At 27.4% G+C, this 20,718-nt stretch overlaps 2 protein-coding genes across 3 annotated transcripts in view; one reads left to right on the top strand and one right to left on the bottom strand.

Moving 5' to 3' along the window:
* LOC149894894 (uncharacterized) overlaps positions 1-20,718 on the bottom strand; it is a 315,082-nt gene that overhangs the window by 19,245 nt on the left and 275,119 nt on the right. The window lies entirely within an intron of this gene.
* On the top strand, positions 303-20,273 carry LOC149894917 (NACHT, LRR and PYD domains-containing protein 1 homolog). 2 transcript variants are annotated; one of them, XM_090076695.1, is made up of 7 exons: positions 303-426; positions 2,157-2,443; positions 5,157-5,177; positions 6,804-8,138; positions 8,263-8,292; positions 11,292-11,324; positions 19,688-20,273. In XM_090076695.1, the coding sequence occupies exons 2-7, from the start codon at positions 2,158-2,160 to the stop codon at positions 20,251-20,253; spliced, it is 2,271 nt and encodes a 756-aa protein (XP_089932821.1). In that variant the 5' UTR covers positions 303-426; position 2,157; the 3' UTR covers positions 20,254-20,273. The 2 variants fall into 2 exon arrangements, with proteins under 2 accessions (XP_089932821.1, XP_089932822.1); XM_090076696.1 differs by lacking the exons at positions 2,157-2,443; positions 19,688-20,273 and having other exon boundaries at positions 317-426; positions 11,292-12,187.

Genomic DNA, 20,718 nt, shown 5'->3' with positions numbered 1-20,718 from the left:
TTATTTATATATTACATCTGCAATAACTTATCTCCAAGTAAACTCAAAGTTAAAAGCCGATATTCTAAAAGTCAATACATACCAAAAAATTGAACATTTTTTGCATATTTTAGAAATGATTTACGCTGTTTCAAACTTAAAACTTCCTTAATTTTCCCATCACAAAGATATTGTTTAACATCAGTAACAGAATAGTCATAGACCACCATTTTCTACGTTAAAAATCTCAGCTACTTTTTTAAAGCAGGGGTTTAGGATCCTTATTTTGAGAGTTGCAATATGTTTGCGCATGCGCAGGACTGTTTTTCTACTTATTTAACGTGACACCGGGAGTTGTCAAAACATAAATAGATGATTAAGGCAGCGCAGTTCTAGACTTCAGACTCTTTACACTCCTTTGCTTGAGAAAAACAACCTGTCAAATAGGTAGGCATTTAAGTTTAACAAATATTGCTCTTTGCTGACAGGAAGATTTAAATCAGTTTTTGAATTCGATTTAAATCAGTTTGACTTTTTTTTTTTGTTGTTAGGTTTATTTTTTCTGATTATTAATCATTGCATACAGCGTTTTCAAACTTTGAACATTTAAAAGAAAAAGTGTTAACCAAACGAATTTGTCATTTAAGATTGAACAATTTGCAAGTGACATCACCACCTTTTGATCATCTATATCATTATCATTCATTTGATATAAGTTGAGACATTCAAAATTCTAAGATTCTGAAATAAATCTGCAATGCTTTGTATAGCATTTATAGTTTTTTTCTTAAATTGAAATGCCCGTTTTTATTTTTTGCTTACAAATTGTTGCTTATGGCTTACTAGTGAGCATAAAAAAGTTTTAGTGAAAAAGTTTAGTTGTTTGAAAATTATTTGAAAAATATTCGAATAATTTCAAAAAGAAATATTTGAATATTCTTATCAAAATACACTAGAGATTAGTTTTACACTCTTTTTTTAAAAAAATAAAATTGGCAGGTTTGTTTTTTAAGATATTGTCTACAAAAGTTTTATTCTCAGGTGTCAATTTAACCCAAATATCAATTAAGCCCATTTCTTTGTTAAGCTAAAAAATTAATCTGATGATAATCAACAGTTTTTAAAAAAGGTGCTTTTGCTATAAAATAAGAGTGCATTGCTGTTATGTTATGTTGCATGAAGTGTAGTTTTCTCCTCTATTTATACCGTAGGCTTTTCCCAAAATAACCTTCAAAAATCGTCATAAATAACTGCAAACACATATTTAAAATTCTTTGGTTTTCATTGGTAAAAACTATTAAAACTATTAAATCCATAACGTCATTAAATGTTGTAGAACTTTCTGTAACAGAATTACATATAAATATAATATAAACATAATATAAATATAATATAAATGTAATGTTTTGTACCAAAAATGAAAAGATTATGTAAATAGAGACTGGAGTCTCACTGTTTATTTCCTGTATTGGCAGTATCAGAACTTGAATATACATCAATAGTATTGTTAAGTTATATTTGAATCTTCACTTGAATCTTTATAAATGTAAGTCAATTTTTATTAGTGGCTTTTAAAAGAGATAAAGCAACGTTTTAAGCTCACTTAGTGTGGTGATTGCTCTTTCTCTTCAGTGTAAACTCCTGTTACAACAACAATATCAGTATCATTTCTTTCCTGGTCCATAGACAAGACTTAAACATGCTAAGTTTTCAGATTTTTGGAATTGAATATTGTTGTAAATTAAACATTTTAGGATTTAAATCATTTTATTTGACATATGAGGTTTAATGGGTAACAACTGTTAATGTTGTTACCCATTAAACCTCATGTGTCAAATAAAATGTTAAAACATCTTCTTCACAGGTTGGTACAGGAGAAAGTATTGATGTCAACTTTTTAGTTTCAGTTCTGATATTCAGTCCCTCATTTAAATAATGTTTTTAAAACTTAAGTTGTTTGCTACTTGTTTCGTTTTCAAGTAGTTCATGCTGATGAGAGCTGTGACTCAACGGTTTCTTATATCAGTTAAACCTCTGTATTTTGTAACCAGTACTAAAATTGTTCATGAAACACATTAGAATGTATATGTTTGTTGATTGAAAATTATTGAAAAGAAGGTCATACAATTGATTAAAGTATTCATAGTATAATAGGTGATAAATAATTTTTATTTAAGAATGGATGCAAAAATAGTGAATATTTTAAAAGATAAAGTTGGATCAGAATGGAAATTCTTTGCACGTGGCACTCTTTTTAATGATGTGGATGCTACTCTTGAGCATATAGATTATAATGTGGGTGTTGATCTAATAGGTCATGATGATTTGACGAGAGGAAATTGTAAAATTGAAATTTTCTTAAAGAAACTTTACCAACAGCATCCAAATGATTACAGAACACGCATTCAGAAATCTCTGAAAGATATGGGAAGAAATGATGTTTTACAAGATATAACCTTATTGGGTGAGTTTCTTGTAGTTTTTGTATGTCTCTCTTCAGATAATTCATAAGAATAATTCATAATAATTCATAATAATTCAAAATAATAATTCCAAATTGAAAAAAAATTTCAAGAAAACTTCTTTTTGAGAAGTTGTTTTTATTAAATTATTGAATTTTTTCAATAATTATTTTTAACAATTAAATATCTCTTGTCTTTGAAGAAGCATTTTTAATCCTTGCTAGAAAAAGTAAAATACTTTATAAATATATATTTTTAATCAAATCATTTTTGTTGAATGATTGCCATTTTGCAAGCTTTTGAATCAACCAAGCCCACAAATTTTCAATGCCATTAAGGTATAGGCTGTTGCAAGCCAAGTCATTGTGTTGATTTTTTTTTGTTATAAACAATCTTAGCCAAATATTGCTGAAAGACATGGCATTATCTTGTTGTTATGTTGTTCTTTTGAAATAAAAACCCAGGTCTTTAATTGGTTTATCAAGAATATGTATGGGTAAAGATAATCACCTTGCTTTGTTCATTTTAGCACACAATATTTGTTGTATTTTTCATAAGTTTTATGACAAAACACAACTCAAACCTTAGAATTATCAACTTAAACATTCATCTCATCACTAAATAACATATTTTGCGACTAACTTTAAGTCTTTTGAATGTAAAATAAACTTCTTTATTCTTTTACTTCTTTTGGTCTTTCACTCTCAAACTGATCCTGTTTCTTTATAACATTTTAAAAGACTAATCACACATGATTAACACCAATAACTTCACCTATTCTCTCTATTATTAATTCTAAATAATTAGTTAGACCCAACTCTGTTGTTTTGTCAATTTTGTTGTAATTGTTGATGACATTGATAAAACTGCAAATGGTCATTTGGGTTTCATTGAAAAATTTGAATCACAGCTTGGTTATCAATATCAATTTGTTCACCTGACTTTTATGAAGTTTTATGCTTCAATACATGCGCACATTAATTTGAGTCCTGAAAAGATTATCAGTAATAAAAAAAATACGAAGCTGCTTGCCAATGATCTGTGGACTGAAAAAAGAAAATTGAGGACTTTTCTTGAGGTTCTTTTTGGGTGAAGCGATTTGCAATTTGTAATTGGTTTACTTTTATTATTATAGACTATTTTGATTAAAGCATTTTACTTTTAACTCAACTTATTATTGGTTAATTTATAATTTAAAAAATGTGTACTTTTGTTAGCGTTCTTTAAGTTGCCAGGTTTTTTAATTTATGTGTTCGATTAAAAGCATGTTTTAATTAAGACATCCAATTAGCTCAATCTTTTTCAGAAAAGCAAAATGTTGTCTTACTTTAGTCATTTCGTTTCAAATTTTGATTTTTTAAAAAAAATTTATATTAAGCATCATGGTGCTTAATAATAACAACAACAGGCGTTGATATCAGTGTTGATTTTTCAATTTTCATCAAATAATACCAATTAAAATGAAAATATATGTGTAAATTATTTCAAATAAATCTATATTAACAATAATTTATATATTTAAACATACAAAGTTGCATTAATTCAGAAAAAAATTGCAATATCTCACAAACCTTATGTTATTTTGTTTAAAGACTGTGCAGATTTGCTATTCAATAAAAACCGATTTCATTCAAAACAATTTTACATATGAATGTACACCAGTCACACCAATAACCTGGGTGTGTTAAGCACATAAAGAGTCCAACTTCAGTAAACTTTCTAAAATTTGATTTATCTTAAAAAATTGATATTTATAGAAATTTGTACTTTATTCATTTAAAATCAAAAAACCAAATGTTGATGGTTAATTTCTATAATGCTTAAATTAATAGCATAGCTGTGGTATTAAGTTATAATTTTCTGACCTTATAATTTTAATAGCTACTTTTTTAGTTTATTTCTTGTTGTTTTTTTTTTATCATCATCATCATCATCATTATCATCATCATCAACATCATCATCATCATCATGATTTTTATTATTATTACTATTATTATTATTATTATTATTATTATTATTATTATTATTATTATTATTATTACTATTATTATTATTATTATTATTATTATTATTATTATTATTATTATTATTATTATTATTATTATTATTATTATTATTATTATTATTATTATTATTATTATTTCTATTATTATTATTATTATTGTTGCTGTTGTTGTTGTTATTGTTGTTTTTGCTACCAGAATGTAGTTTTGTTTTGTGAAGTTTTAAATTGCTTATTTGTTTACATAAATGTTTTAATTTGCAAAACATCAAATTTTTATTGGTTTGAATTTAAATTTAGTTTTTATGAGATTCAACTTTAAATGATTTTACATTCTTTGTATTTTTTATTCCAATTCAGTAGAAGATTGTTTTTATTTATTATTTTGTATCGATTTGTTTAGTCTTTTTTTATTATTTTTTAGTCTTTTGATTCCCCTGACGTTTTTTTTAAATATATGATAATTCCTCTAATACATTTAATGAATAACTGTCATGGTTACTTTTTATTTAGTTTCTGTTTAATGTTGGTAAATGATTTCATTTCTTAAATCTTGTATTTGTTATAAAAATTTAGTTTTTTATCTATTCAGTTTTTATTTTAAACAGTCATTTAGTTCTCTTTTCATTTTATTCTTTTAGATTATATATTTTCTTATGCAATTTTTTGTTTTCATTAAAAAACTTTTATGGTTTTTCTGTTCTTTTTTCCAGATGCAGAACAGCATAAAGATGGTAAGCAAATGTCAAATTACTTTTTGAATAAAATATTTTTTAGTTATAATAAACTATGTAAAATTAAAAAGTAGTTGACAAAATTTTATAAAGATTTTATCACTTCCTTCTAACACCTGTTAAAACCTCAAGCAAAGCTCAAAAGATTAGAAACAGCTAGTTGTGAAATTGTTACCTTTTCTGAAAAAGTCATGAAGTTGAAAGGAGTTGTGATATCCAAACTTACAAACTAAGAAAGTGTGTTAAAGTCAGATGACCTCTTCAAAATATTTTCTCTGTTAGAACATCCAAACATTTTATAGAAACAAGCCAATTGTAAAAGATTTTTGTGGGTTTTATAAGTGATATAAAAATAAACTAAAAGTTATGCTAAATTTTTTCTAAACATTTTTGCGGTTGTTTTCAATTATTTTTTCTGCAGTTTTTTATGATAATAATGATTTTAAAAAAACTGTTCTTCTTTATCACATCTATTTTTTTGAAAATTTCTCATTTAATGTCAGCAATAATCTGCCATCATAATTTCATTCAATTGGAATTATGGTGGAAGATTATTGTACAAGTTCAGTATTATCTTGATGCTTCCTCTTTATCTTTACTTATAGCTAATGTAAAATTTTTTATTTCTGTTGTTGTTGGTATTATTTTTGTAATTATATTTAATGTTATTAATATTTTTATTGTTGTTAATATTATTTGTTGTTAATATTATTTTTATTGTTGCTGTTATTATTGATATTGTTTTTATTATTATTAATGTTATTATCATCATTTTTATTTTTCTTATTGTTATTATTGTTTTTATTATTATTGTTATTACTGTCTTTATTATTATTGTTATTACTCTCTTTATTATTATTATTATCATTCTTATTATTATTATTATTATTATTATTATTATTATTATTATTATTATTATTATTATTATTATTATTATTATTGTTATTATTATTGTTATTTGTTGTTGTTGTTGTTGTTGTTGTTGTTGTTGTTATCATTATCATTTTTATTGTTGATACAATAATAATGATAATAACAATAATAATAAAATCGCTAAAAGTACTAATAACAACAAAAATAATATTGATTCAGTTGAATAACTTTATAATAAATTAATATGTAATAAAAAAAGGAATATACAAAAACAGCCTCCAAAGCAAATTGGTCACACAATAAAGGCTTAAAATTCATATAATAAAGTTGACTTTAAAAAGTGTGATAAGATCAGGAAATAGGGAAGAAGGACAAGGGGAATGATTCATATGCACACAAACACATTATATACAAAATAATTATAAAAGTATTAAAATTTCGCTTTTTAAAATCTTTTATTGTTTTATATTTAAAATTGTTTTTAACAATCTTAAATTTTTCATTAGATGCTATAACAACTTTGCTTTAATACCTCTCCATTAAAAAACGAAGATTTTAAAATTTTTTCTTTTTTTAAATAAAATTTTTTTTTGTTTTAATTTAAGTAAAAAACAAAAAAAATGCTGTTGGTTGTGTATTTTTGGATATCAAAGTGTATTAATAATCCCCTGTAAGCTTTTATTCAAATTTTAATTTTAAGTTTTCTATTCTGAACTCACACCAAACACTTTTTTTATACTTATGTTCTTTCAGAAATGTGTAAAGCACTGAAGATGTTTTATCAAAGAACTTATGAAAAAATGGATCAACTTGAACACAATGTAATAAGTCCCACTAATGTTGATTTTTTAAACAAGTTTGTAGAAATGACAGTAGTTGATGCAAATGATACAGAGAGAGATACTTTAAATATTGCTGAGCTAGAGTTGTTCCTTCACAAACAAACAACTTACAAACCAATTGAGTTTTATGAAGCATTCTCAAAAGAACTACCTTTACTCTTGCTTTGTGGTATTGCTGGAATTGGAAAAACTTGTTTGCTCAGAAAATGCTTACTTGACTGGGCCAGTAATACATTATGGGAAAAAGTTGATTTAGTTATTTATCTTGAATGTAGAAAGTTAAATCAATATCAAAATATTGTTAGCATAAATGAGTTGCTAAAAGTTTTCTACAAAAATATTTTTAAAGAATGCGATGTTTGTGAATACTTTTCAGTTTTGTTTGTGATAGATGGTTTGGATGAGTTTGCTTATTTGGATGAATTAATAAATCACAATCCTCTAAATCCAAGCAATCATTCCATCGTTAATGTTTTAGCAGATATTTTGGACTTTCACAAATACAAATGTGTTGTTGCTGGAAGAGTTGGAGCTATATTACAATATAAAAATAAAATGACAGAATGTAGGGAGAAGTTAGTCATTCAAATAAAGGGTTTTAATGACCTTGCAATAAATGAGTATGTAGAAAGAGTTGGAAATGCAAAAGAAGCCATAAAAGATGTTCTTAACTCATCTCAAGTTGCTAAAGCAATGGCATCTGTCCCTTTTTACTTATCAGCAATGTGTACAGTTATTGGTTCATCTATGCTCAGGGGTTCTTTATCATTCTTCAGTACAACAGAGTTGTATTGTTGTATATTTCTATACTTTTTGCAAAAGCATATAAACAGAAACAATGAACCATTCTATAAGTTGATGGAAAAGGAGAGTAGCAAGCAATTCATTTTAAAAGTTTGTAAAGTTGCTTGGCATTTGTTTAATGAAAGCAAAGTTGTTTTTTCTCACAAGGAAATGGAAGTTTATTTTGAAGATATTGGTGACATTGAAAGTAATGATTTAGGTTTCATTGAAAAAGTTGAGTCACAGCTTGGTTATCAGTATCAGTTTGTTCACCTGACTTTGATGGAGTTTTGTGTTTCACTACATGCACACATTAATTTGAGTCCTGAGGAGATTCTTAGTAATAGAAAATTGCTAAGCTGCTTGCCAATGATCTGTGGTCTGAAAAATGAAAATGGAAGACCTTTTTTGAGATTGCTTGCTAATTTAAAAACTTCAAAGAAAGAAAGTAACTCCATGTTTGGTAAGTTCATGAAAAGTTTTATAGAAATTTTAGAACCAGTTTTATGCTTCCTTTGATAATCATGTTTGTGAATTGTAGTGAAAATGCATCGATTTTTCATTTTTTTTTTTTTTTTTATATGAAGAAAGAAACTCCTTGCTTCATGCTGTGCTAGGTAAGTTCATGACTAGTGTTAAAGAAATTTAGAATCAATTTTTGATTCATTTTATTATTGAAAACTTCATTTGATTTGTAATTTATATTGAAAGTTTTTATCTTTTCCAGATGACTCAAGTAATTTAATTTTTTATATTGGTAAGTTAAAGAATACCTTTTAAATACGGTGACTGTCTCTGTTAAAATAATAATATCAGTTAACTGAAAAAAAGCAACAAAAAAATGATAGCCACCAAAAGATTTAATATTTCAAATAGATAAGAGACTAAACTTATGCAGATCATTATTAAATATTTAAAACGCGTTTTTCAGTTGAATGCCTTTTTTCGTTTTTATTAACATATAGTTTTAGGGCTTAACATAATTAATTTTTATCAGTCACTTAGTTCTCCTCTCATTTTATTCTTTTAGATTATATATTTTCTTATGCAATTTTTTGTTTTCATTAATTACTTTTATGGTTTTTCTGCTCTTTTTTCCAGATTTTACAATAACATCTCGGAGCCTTTTATTTATACTTTTATATAGATTTTCAATAAATGTGATACAGATATTGTACCATTCTTCTTTAAGAACATTCCAAAGCTCATTTACATTTGTTGGCAATATTTCCATCTTCCTTCTGTCTAAGTAGTCCCACACATGTTCGATTATGTTCAAATCAGAGCTCAGAGGAGGCCAAAGCATGGTTTGAAGCACTCCCTCCTCTTGCAGATTTGGCAAATAATTTTTAACTAATTTGCAAGTATGTTTGGGATCGTTATCCTGTTGTAGGATAAAATAATCCCTGATCAGTTGTCGTCCAGAAGGCACATTATGGTTGTGTAAAATATTTTTGTCTTTTTCACCTGTAAGCTTTTCCGTTTTTCTAACAATATCCCCTACCTCTTTTATTGAAATACACCTCCAAACTTGAGTACTCCCTCCACCATATTTAATTTTTGATGCTAGACATGGCTCCTTCAATGCCTCTCCCTTTCTTCACCTAACATACTGACGTCTATTTGTCCCAAATATTTGTAATTTAGATTCGTCTGTAAACAATACCTTGTCCCATTGATTTTTCTGCCGTTCTTTGTGCTCTCTGGCGAACTTTAATCTTTTTTCTTCATTACCTTTGCGTAGTAAAAGTTTTTTAATTGCTACACAGCCTTTTAATTCAGATTTTAATAAAGATCATCGCACAGTAGATGCATGTACTAAATTTCCACTTGCTCTTTTAAAATCTTAAATGAGTTCTGCGCTTATTTCTTGCGATTTTGTAGCGGTGTTATTTTTAAAAACTGTTCATCGCGTTAGCTTACCTTCTTTGGATGACCGGACCTGTTTTTATCCACTACATCACCAGTTTCATTATGTTTTCTTAACTATTTTTTAAGCTGACGCTCGCGAACAATTCACACGTTTGGCTATTTTAACTTCACTATAGCACAATATAATTTTATTATAAAACAAAACTTTTGAAAAAAAAAAATTTTTTTAGATTAAAAAATCTGTAATTAACACGAGAACTAAACAGTAACTAAAAATTCTTCTCCACATTCTTAATTATTAAAAAATATTTAATAATAATAAATTTAAACAAAATAAATAAATAGTACAGTGGTTGATGTAATCAATTTCAAGTGTTGATCCTTGTCTGCAATAAATGAGCAAACATTATAAGTGGGTGAAAAATGATATAAGTTGAAACCATCTAAAAAAAATTAATAAAAAAATTGTTTTATTACTATAATTATTACTAAAATAAATAAATATAGCTTTATTTTAAACAATATCTTAGTTTAATTTAATAAAAATTAAACCAAGATATTGTTTAAGATAAAATCAATATTATTTACTTATATTTATTTAAGTGTACATTTTTTAAAAAAACTCTTAGGTGCTACTATCTTTTGCACAGTACTGTATATATAAGGGTGGCACTAAAGTTTCTACACAAAAAAAAACTCAGCTTCATTTTATTAATGAAAATGTCTCTGCAAATGGTGATTTATATGTTAAACGTATTTTACCAGCTTATAAAGAAGCTATGAATAATAAAAATGCATTTTAAATGAAAGATGAAGCAAATTACCATATCAAATAATGCAATGGCATTGATTTAAGAGAACCTCATAAAGGTTTCAACAAATTGGCCAGGAAACTCTCCAAACCTAAATCCCAAACCTAAATCCCCTGGAAACTTGCTTGTCTTATTTAAAGTATAAAGTATTTAAAGAACCAAGAGTTTGAATAAAGGATCAGCTAATTTCCAGAATGGGAGAACTACAAAACTTGTGTGAAAGTTTTTGTTGTAGATTTTTGGCTTTGCAAATAATGGCAAAAATTTTTTCTGAGTTTTTATTTCAAGACACCAGAGTTTAGAAACTTTTGCACCACCATGCATATATGTATGTTAGTGTGTATACATACATACATACATACATACATACATACATACATACATACATACATACATACATACATACATACATACATACAGAATTATATATAGCTGAGTTTTTTTTGTGTGGATATATATTATGTTTTTTTTTTTGACTAGTATGTCAAGAAATATGAATATCTTCTAAAAGCTTTTAATTTTTTGTTTACTGAAAAGTGTCTGTTTTTTGCTTCTAAATTCTAAAATCTATTTAAAAAAAGAAAAGAAAATAAATTAAAAATATCTTAATGTGAAAAAAGACATCTATAAGCTTTTCAGAGGCAGGTAGCGTTTTAAAGTATTATCGTTTTTGACCGTAACAAAAACACCAAATCTGACTTTTCAACATTATTAAAAGACAATAACAATTGAAATATGGAAAAAAATTTGGGTTCCTTGTCACTTCGGAATGAGTATTTATTGATTAAGCCAAAACATAAGTTTCACTTTTTGAATTTTTGCTGGGCATAGGATAAATTGTTTAAATTTGTTTCTCCTCCGACTCCTTCTTTTTTCATTAAACAAGAAGTTTTTTCTTAGATAAAATTTTATATACTGCCCTTTTTTTTTAGCCTTCCTTAGAGAACCTATTTACCCATTTCATGGTAAGAATTATTTAAATTTGTTTATGGAAATTTTTACATGGTCAACCCATTGATAATTGATGTGATTGCTTTATTTTCGAGAAAATTTCTTCGATTCGTTCACTTGCCACAAATTTAGAATAATTGATGAATTCGACTACTCAGTAATTGATAAAGATTTAGTATTTTACTAATTGTAGTGTAAACGATGTTATTTTCAGTTGCGTTCGTTATTTAGTTAGATGGATCATTTCGTCAGTTTTATTTGTCAGCGTCGTTTTGTAGTAAACTTTAATTTTAACATAGTTTCTATTTTGTGAGTTTTTCTTTTCAGTGTCAGTTTCATTATTTTGTTAAATTGCTAGAAAATAGTTATTATTTATGAATTTGTTTTGTATCGATAGGTTAGCAATATGCATTAGACCATAGAAAAATGATTATATTGAAAAAATTTCATTTTTCTAATAAGTTTGAAACTGTAAACATTAATTGAAGTATTTCTCGTGTGAGAAATAGAATCAAATACACTTTTGTTTTACTTTACTTGACTTCGGAAATCGCCTTCGTTCGGCCTTATCAGTAGATCAACTCTAGATGGCAATACACCCTTATAACTTCTTATTCAAGTTTAATCGAAACACTTTAGTCAAAACAACTTCTCTCTCTCTCTAAAAATACCCCTCCCCCACCCACCTCCTCACCTGTAGAGTTTTACGGAAATGTCTCCCTTTAACATATAAGAAGAGGGAAAAAAATAAGAAACTAAAGTGAGAAATATCTATTTCTTTAAAAACAAATCCTTCCATTTATTTAGCGACTTAATTTTGGAAAACCACATAAAATTAAGAAAAGAGAAAAACATAGCAGCCCCTCTAAATCAAAAATTGCACCCTTCTAACCCTGTTCTTCATTAAACTGAAACATTCCGTCTTCCCGTAAGACATAAAGCTGTGGGCCACCTATTTCCTATTCATCAACACTTAATTAAGAATGGAGAAGACGCCGTGCATGTGCTTGAAAAATTTTGAAAATCTTAATTTACCTCTCGTTGAATTAAAGTAAGATGCTATAATTTGGAAAGTAAGCAAATAGATAGCAAATTATAAGAAAATACTCTGAAAGCGAGTAGCTTTTATCAAAAATTATCCAAAACGCTTCGTAATACCAATCAATAAAACGTAAACGAAACAACACGATATAATATATATAATAATATAAATAATATACGTAAACAATATATGTGATAATATAATAAAACGAAATATTACAATATATAATAATAAAATAAAATGAATATGATAAAACAATATATAATAATAAAATAAAATGAATATGATAAAACGAAACAAAAGATCAAAACAAACGTTAAAAAACGACTAATTCTTTACAAATTCTATTCTTTAATGTCATTATAAACTTTATGATACAAGTTCATTAAAAACCTTAAGGAAAAAATTCTTTACAAACATGCAACAAACTGATTTCAAACATTATATGCAACAAATGGTTACATATCGCGAGGTTAGAATTATTTTGTTGTATCTCCAAGTTTAAATGTTGGGAGAAAGTTTTTTTTTTTTTTTTTGAAAGTAAAATTTATTTAAAATTTTAGCTTTAACTTTTAACGAAATTATAACTAATGCTTAAAATAATCTATACTTAAATTATTTAGAAAAAAGTTTAAAAAATAAGTGTATTTTAAAAGTGATCATTTCTAACTAAAATTAGCAACTCATTTTCTCCCAACGTTTAAAATGGGAGATAAAACAAAATAATTCTAACCTCGCGATTTATTAAAATATTTTAATTTCGAATTGATTATATCAAAGTGATGTCAAATTATGATCAAAGTGAACAAAGCAAATTTATGGAATTAATAACCTGTTCATTAGTATCTCTAAAATGACTGCAGCAATAAGATTCCGATTATCCTCAGCTCTTTTAAGTTCATTTTGCTTGGTTGAACGAAAATAGAAACGAAAACAAATGCTAAATGTAAACTGTTGCTCTAAGAATATGGGTATCTAATGTTAACAGCTAATAGAAAACTAAGCAACTCATGTTCATAACATATCCATCCTTAAACTCATCAGCACCTGCTGCCACTGACTTCTTAAATTTATAAAAAAAAAATTGCGTTAGTCAAATTGCAGCTAAAAGCAATCACTCAGAGCTATTAGAGCCTTAGAAACGCTTTAAGTTCAACATCAGTTTTTGACGTTTAATCGCTGCATTCATCTTGGTTTTAAGTTTATAAAGTTTCAGTTGCAAAATATGTTTGATTTCGAATATTGCTAACAGAAAGCACCACTTGAAAAAAGGATATTAGGTTAAAATAGATTGATAGAATAGGGTTTTAGCTCTTTGTTTTCTTCTCTGCGAAGTCTCTTGTTGTTTTTTCTCTTTTAAACAATTTCTTACAATAAAAAAAAACTTTACCACTTAAAGTAAACTAATCGCTGTCATCCCTGCTCTTTCGATTTATAAACACTGTTTTTTATATAACAGGGTGTAATACAATATTTTACATAAATGCTTTTGAGGAAAGCACATCCAGTTGAGCTAAGTAGCTAAGTAACAACTATGTTTTTATCGTTATTTAGCTCAATATTGATTAGTTTTTTGAGGTCACGTATTTCAGTTTTCGCTAACAAAAAATAAAATCTGTTTTCAACTTGTTTTTCATTTCAAATGGGGTTTGTTTCGAGCCTAACAGTTCTATTCTGTCGACTTGTTGAACTGAATTGTTCCCTTTAAAACCGACGCTTCGAATCTGAACTCAAACTGGGCTGTATTTATCGTAAAGTTTCTTCCCCTGAAAACATAACAAGAGTTCAAAAAAGGTTTTAAATATAACAGTTTAAATGTTTCAGTTTTGTTTGAGAGTTCCTTCAAGAAATCTTTTTTTATATTTTACACATGATGGGTGAAAGGAAAAATAGAATGCCTTTTTTTTTTTTGTAAATTTCAAAAAGAATATTTGGTAACTTTTTAATACAGTTTAGTTGAACAGGTTGTTATTCGATGTTAGTTTTTAAGGAAAAATATTCAATGATGTTGTACAGAGTTGAAAAGGTTTATTGATATTTCTTTAGCTTTTTGTAGCCGCACCGTGACCAATCCTGTTTTTAGAATAGAATCTTCACTGACGAACCTAAGTTTCTATAACTCTTGTTTTTGTAATTGTTTCAGATCTATTGTTTCAGATCTATTGTTTTGTTTATTCTTTAAATGTTTGTTGTTATAGAAAATTGCTTTCCATCTCATTCTTTTTGTCAGCAAATTCTGTTTTCTTTTTATCAGGTTGCAGATTAAGTTTATTGTCGAATTTTTAGATTTTTTAAATCTATTATAAGACAAATAATTAAATGAGTACGCAGTAAAAAAATAAATACAGCCAATAAGAATTTAAAAGTGTTTTCAAATATCACTATTAAAGATATTGGTATTTGGAACAGTAGTTAAAATAATTAGAGCTCAATTATTCTTTAATTTATGCTTAAACTTATACTTAAGAAACAGCCAGAAAATATTAGTTTTGCCAATAAACAATATTAAATTTTGGGAAAGGAAATTTTTACTATTTAGTAGATTTTTGCGAATTTTTTTATTGAACAAAAAAAAATTATTTTTTTTTTAGATCTTAAAAAAGAATGTTGGAAGATAAGTAAAAGTAATAAAGTTATTGATAAGCCGTTGCTATTTTTTTAGCAATCACTAAAGTTACAGGTAGTGGTCTCTCTGACTCACTAAATAATTGTGGAACCACCCTGCAGGCTATATTTTAAGAAATTTCTAGTGTTGATAATTTCTGTATAGTCGCAGACCAACTTGATATAAATTTATTAATATCTATATTATAATCGAACTAAATATTATACTTAAAGTGTTTATTTTCAAAACTTTAAAGTGTTTCAGTTTTTATGACACCAATTTCTGTCAGCGAGTGAGATTTGTTAGTCGTCCCTAACAACAAATTAAAAATACATTTATTTTTATCATACTGGATATTATTCGCTCTACAAATTCTAATTGAAAGAAAAATTCATTTGTCTTCATCGAATTTATGTTCAAAACATTCTTTATGCCTGACCTATCCTATTTGTCCGTTTATTTACTATATTTACAATTACTGTGAGGCGGGGTTTTGTTGTGTTACTCTAACTCTTCTGACAATATATTTAGGGGAATAGGGATGGGGTTTTGGGTGTTTTGATAGAGGTTAGGAGGTTTGGGTTAAAGGTGAGTGGGGATGCCTCTTGGTTCTGTGTAATGGTAGCACTCTGAATTGTATTAAAATACGCGCGTATTTTTCTTTACGCGTAATATTTCTCCTTTAAATCTCTAATAATAATAGTTCTTTTCTTTTAATGTTCCGTAATCTTTAATAAAAAACTTCTCCACTTAAAATTATAAATACTATATCTTTTAAACTCCTTTTATAAAATCAATCAAAACTCCTTTCGTATTTCTTTTTTTTATTCAGCATTCACTGACTGACTCCAACTAACTCTAACTTTAACTTACACTTCTGTTTTGTATCTCCCCGTTCACCCATCGAACCCCGTTCACCTTCTCCGATCCTTTTCGACCCTCAGACTCTTTTTCTAATCTTTTTCTTCTAATCTCTTTTCTTCTAATCTCTTCTAATCTTTTTATATTTCTCACTCCACCTTTTTATATCGGTTCTAATGTTTTTGGGCGTTGGCGTCTTTTCATTTTTTATTCGTTATTGTAAAATATTAATTAATGTCTTTGGGTGGTATTGCTTTAAACGGCATCTTGTTTTACTAGAATTAGCTTCCTCACATTACTATTAACAGCTGATAGAAGACTAAGCAACGCGTGTTCATAATGTAGATATGCATGTATATCCTTAAACCCATCCTTAAACTCCAAAGCACCTAGTAGCAGCACCGTGACCATTCCTGTTTTAAAGTCTAAACATTCAATATATAGAAAATGTTTAGGATGTCTTATATTTGATGATAAAATAATGCAAATAAAGCAACAGGAGTATAAATTTTCAATTTTCAACTAGTAGGATTGAGAAATAAAATATTAAATTTTGTCTACGTTTAATGACAGTTTTGAAAATTACTTTTAAACTCATTTATTTGAATAATTCTTAGTTAACTATTTGAAGAGGATTTTTCCATTTTTATGAGAAAAGCACCTTTCGGCTTGTTAACGCAGTTTTTTGTGAATGGCATTAAAGTCTATTCTAATAATGACATAAAGGTCTATTGATATTTCTTGAGCATTTTGTAGCAGCACACGGTGCATAGGAACATACCCTAAGACCTTGCATAACATCCCCAGAACTTTTTCCCTCTAATAACTCTGGTATTCAGGTCTAAATTTTATAGCACATGTATAGCAACTATAATAACTAAAACAGCGAAACTAAATTTTAAATGAAGTAAATTAAACATCAATATAATTATAATTACCTTCATAAAACGGCCGCATAATGAAGTAAGGAGATTTTTTGATGAAGTTTGAAATCTGTCGATGAATTTTGATCTAGTTTATGATAGAACAAAAAAAAAAAATTTTTACGATTACAGGAGACGTAGTTCTAGGAAGGGGGCAGTTAGGGATCGGGGCGGGGTTGGTTTAGCTCAAATTACCCTAATTTTTTGCAAGTCATCCTCATTTGCTACCAGTATCAACATACTAAGAATTTGAGTACGCCACATGCTTCTTAGTTACCTATCTTGAACAACAAAATTCCTGGGCACTGCCCTAAAATATGTGTTTTCTCCCCAGGCCCCCACTAAAAAATGTTGTCGTTTACATTTTTTGAATGAGGAAACGTTTTCTAATGATAATCAAAAATAAAATTTCTGGGGATGTGTTGCAAGGTCTTAGAGTATATTCCTATGCACCGTGAAAAGCCATCTACAGCCGCAAATTTTGAAACAACTTCTTCTATAGATTCCTTTTTTATAAATGACGTAATTTTAGGTTGAGCATTTCTAACTTCAAAATTTGTTTCTTCGTTTGGTCTTTTTTTCGTTTCTTCAATTTTGATTTCCATGCATAGCAGCGGAAAGAAATTTCGGGCCCCGGAGAAGTTCTCTTAAGGGGCCCTCATTACGATCAATTACATACCCAGGACCAAAAGGAGCGTGCTCTGGTCATTGAAAATGAAAAATAAAAGTTAATTAAATCTTTTAAAAGTCAAAACTATCTAAATATTTTAAAAATTACTTTAAAAAATTGATTGTGCACACGCGGGGCCCCGGGAATCTTCCCCGTCCACCCCCCCCCCTCCCCCCTCTCGGCGGCTATGCTTCTATGTGAAGATTTTTTAAATAACAAAGAAGATCCTTTACACATTGTTGTTTTACATATATTACAAGTGGCAGATTCTGTGTTTTTTTCTTTGGTAAAATTTTGCCTTGCCTTAGATCCACTTGGCATGATGCGGTATATTTATTATCCTATTAATTAAATAGATAAAAATATACTAAAATATAAAACTATATTACTTACAATAAAAATCCCGAATTAGTGTGCTGACTTTAGATAAATTATTTTAAATTAGTTGTAATTACTAAACATATATTTTAAACTTCACTTACTTGGATTTTCACTTATTTCACTTTTTACATACAAACTTCTTTCTTAACGTAACTAATTACTTTACTTTCTAACTACCAACTTTTATGCGTGACTAATTACTTTTTTTGCACGTACAAGTATTTGTAACTTGTCCGTAGTTATTTTATATTTAACATATCAGGGACTCCCCTTTATTCATTGTAATTTCTTGCAATTGTGATTATTTATTAGATAAGTCACCAATATTTTGCAGTTTTAGTTTGTGTCTAAAATAGATAAAATATTATTATTGAATTTGATTTATAAATGGATTTGGTTTGTTTATTTAAGCTTTATATGCTGTAAGTTACAACATACAAAATTTAAATAAGTAAATCAAATCTATTCATAAATCAAATTCAATAATAATATTTTATCTATCTTAGACACAAACCAAAACTGCAAAATATTGGTGATTTAATTGCCCTTTATAATATATCTTCCTAATTTTTACAGAAATTTACAAAAGGGAAAAGGAAGTAATTAGTACTCAAATTTTGAGTAATAATATTTTTAAAATCTTTATAAATGTTTAAAATGTTTTAAAAAAATTACCGGTATTCCCGGGAAATTTCATTGAAATTCCGGGAAAACGGGATGGTTTTTTACTTCCGGGATCCCGTTTGAGAAACCCTAATCATGACAATTAGAGTGAAGAGAACGATTTCTAACTGCATTTTAACAGAACTTTAAACGCTTCCACAAAATTAAACCAAAATGAGGTTTTAAGTTGTATTAGAAAATTCGAACGTTGATTCGAATTTTCAATTACAACTGAAACTTTCACACTCTGGTGGATTTTCAAAAACCATTATGAGCGAACGAACGTTTTTCAAACGAGAGCATCGCCGCAGGAGTTGAGTTGTTTCTTGGATGAAAATCGCTAACTTTATTTTCTTGTAAACAATTATTTCTGAACGAGCGGTGTGAAAAAAGTAAGTGTTCATAATTTTGTTCTTATGTATAATGTTAGAATTAATTTTGAGCAGAATAATTTATTATAATAATATATTTGTTTAAGTTGAGATTTTAGGTAAAAAGCGATAAAAAGTTCAGCTAAAACAATGACGTAGTATTTCTTTGATTAAAGTTGTAAAATTGTTTTTTTTTGGTTTTGTTAAAAAGATTATTTGATATTTTTTCTCTTCAAAACTAGTTTGAAAGTTTAAAAGTAGATGACCATGAAATTCTTATGCGATACTTTTCGTTTGAAAATTTTAAAAATGTATTTTCTAACCGTTTTGACCATTTTAATCGACTTTTACCGCTTCTAATTGACGTGCTTTCGTTTAGTTTTTAATATTTTTCGTTGCTAAAGCAAAGAAATAGAAAGCGAAATGTTTTTATCTTATTTCAAAAGTAAATCATTTTGCATCAAAAATCTCACGCGATTTTAAAATCAATTTGCGCGCTCTTTCAATGCTTTTGAGTAAGCATCTGATTGGCTTATTTGTTATTCGTATTTCTATTGGTTGTAACGCGACCAAAGTTTGAAAACGGCGTACGACAAGTTTCATAAAATATTTTAGTTCTTTAATTCGTAACTTACTTATTTGTTTAGTAAATATTTATGAAATAAAAAGTATTTTTGGAATTGATTTGTGATCTTTCGGATTGTTTTAATCTGTTCGATATACAAAATCATATCCGTTTTACTTTTATTAAACACGATATCGTGTTTTCAAAATGTTTAAAGTTGATTGTCTTGAGTAATTGTTGTTGCAAATAAACATTAATAATAATATTAATATGTTGTTATTCTTCTTCTTCTTCAGGTGACACTCATGTGATATTCATCAAGTGCTTCTTTGAAGCGCAGGCGTCAATTACCGAGGACTTGAAAAAATCAATCGATGAACAAAAGTGGAGGATTGTTATAAACTATAGAACAACTGCTCATGAAGTTTTACATTTTAAATATTTCATGGAGAAATTTTCTGCCGCAGGATGCAAGTTGGATGTATTAGGTGTTGGTAAAAACATTTTATCTGAAGATGAGAAAAAACTTGTCACTTTATGTTCGACCAACGTTCGTGGTGTCTGGTTATATCATCCAGTGAAGATCGATGGATGGACACCGAAGCATAAGATTGAGCGGTTGATAATAATTAGCATCAATGGTGATACTTTCGTATCAATTAACGAGTTTGAACGTTTTGTCCTTCCATGGATTCGACTCGCTGAAGAATTAGAACTTTACCTTCACAAAGACACGAACTTCATCGACGACATTTGTGAATTGCTTCGTGATTTGAAATTCAAGGAGTTGGAGATCAGGTACCGTGGAGAATATTTTGATAACATCGAAGAGTTGAAGGTAAGAAACACGAAAAATGTTTAATATGTTAAATAAAAAATAAATACAAATGTAAATATGTAAAAAGTATATGTAATACAAGAAAGTTTTTTTAACATCGAAGAGTTGAAAAAGTTGAAGTGATAAGAATTACTTTTGACTGTTTAAATATTTTTAATTTGTTAAATAAACATGTAAAATGTATAAATAATCTGAGAATTATTTATGAAATGAAATATAAAGTAATTTTAGAATGAAAAAAACAATTTTCTTTTAAAACATGAAAGGTGGAAAAAAAAACGGAAAGAATTTCATTTTCATTTGGAGTTTTTGTTGCGAATATTTGTTGTATATTAAAACTGAAAGTTTTTTACTTCAAAAACTGTAATAATATTATAATTTGATGTTTTAATAAACTTCAAAAAATCACGGAATTGTAATAATACAGTGTAATTTTATGTATTAATATTATAATAATGGATATATTTTAAGAAATAGATTGTTTTTTTG

This window comes from Hydra viridissima, unplaced genomic scaffold (assembly GCF_058129835.1).
Source record: "Hydra viridissima isolate aposymbiotic clone 2 unplaced genomic scaffold, HvirCarnegie_v1 scaffold_1, whole genome shotgun sequence".
In the NCBI taxonomy this organism is placed as follows: domain Eukaryota; kingdom Metazoa; phylum Cnidaria; class Hydrozoa; order Anthoathecata; family Hydridae; genus Hydra; species Hydra viridissima.
Note: the sequence above shows the minus strand (reverse complement) of the source record. Positions and strands in the feature narration are given on the sequence as shown.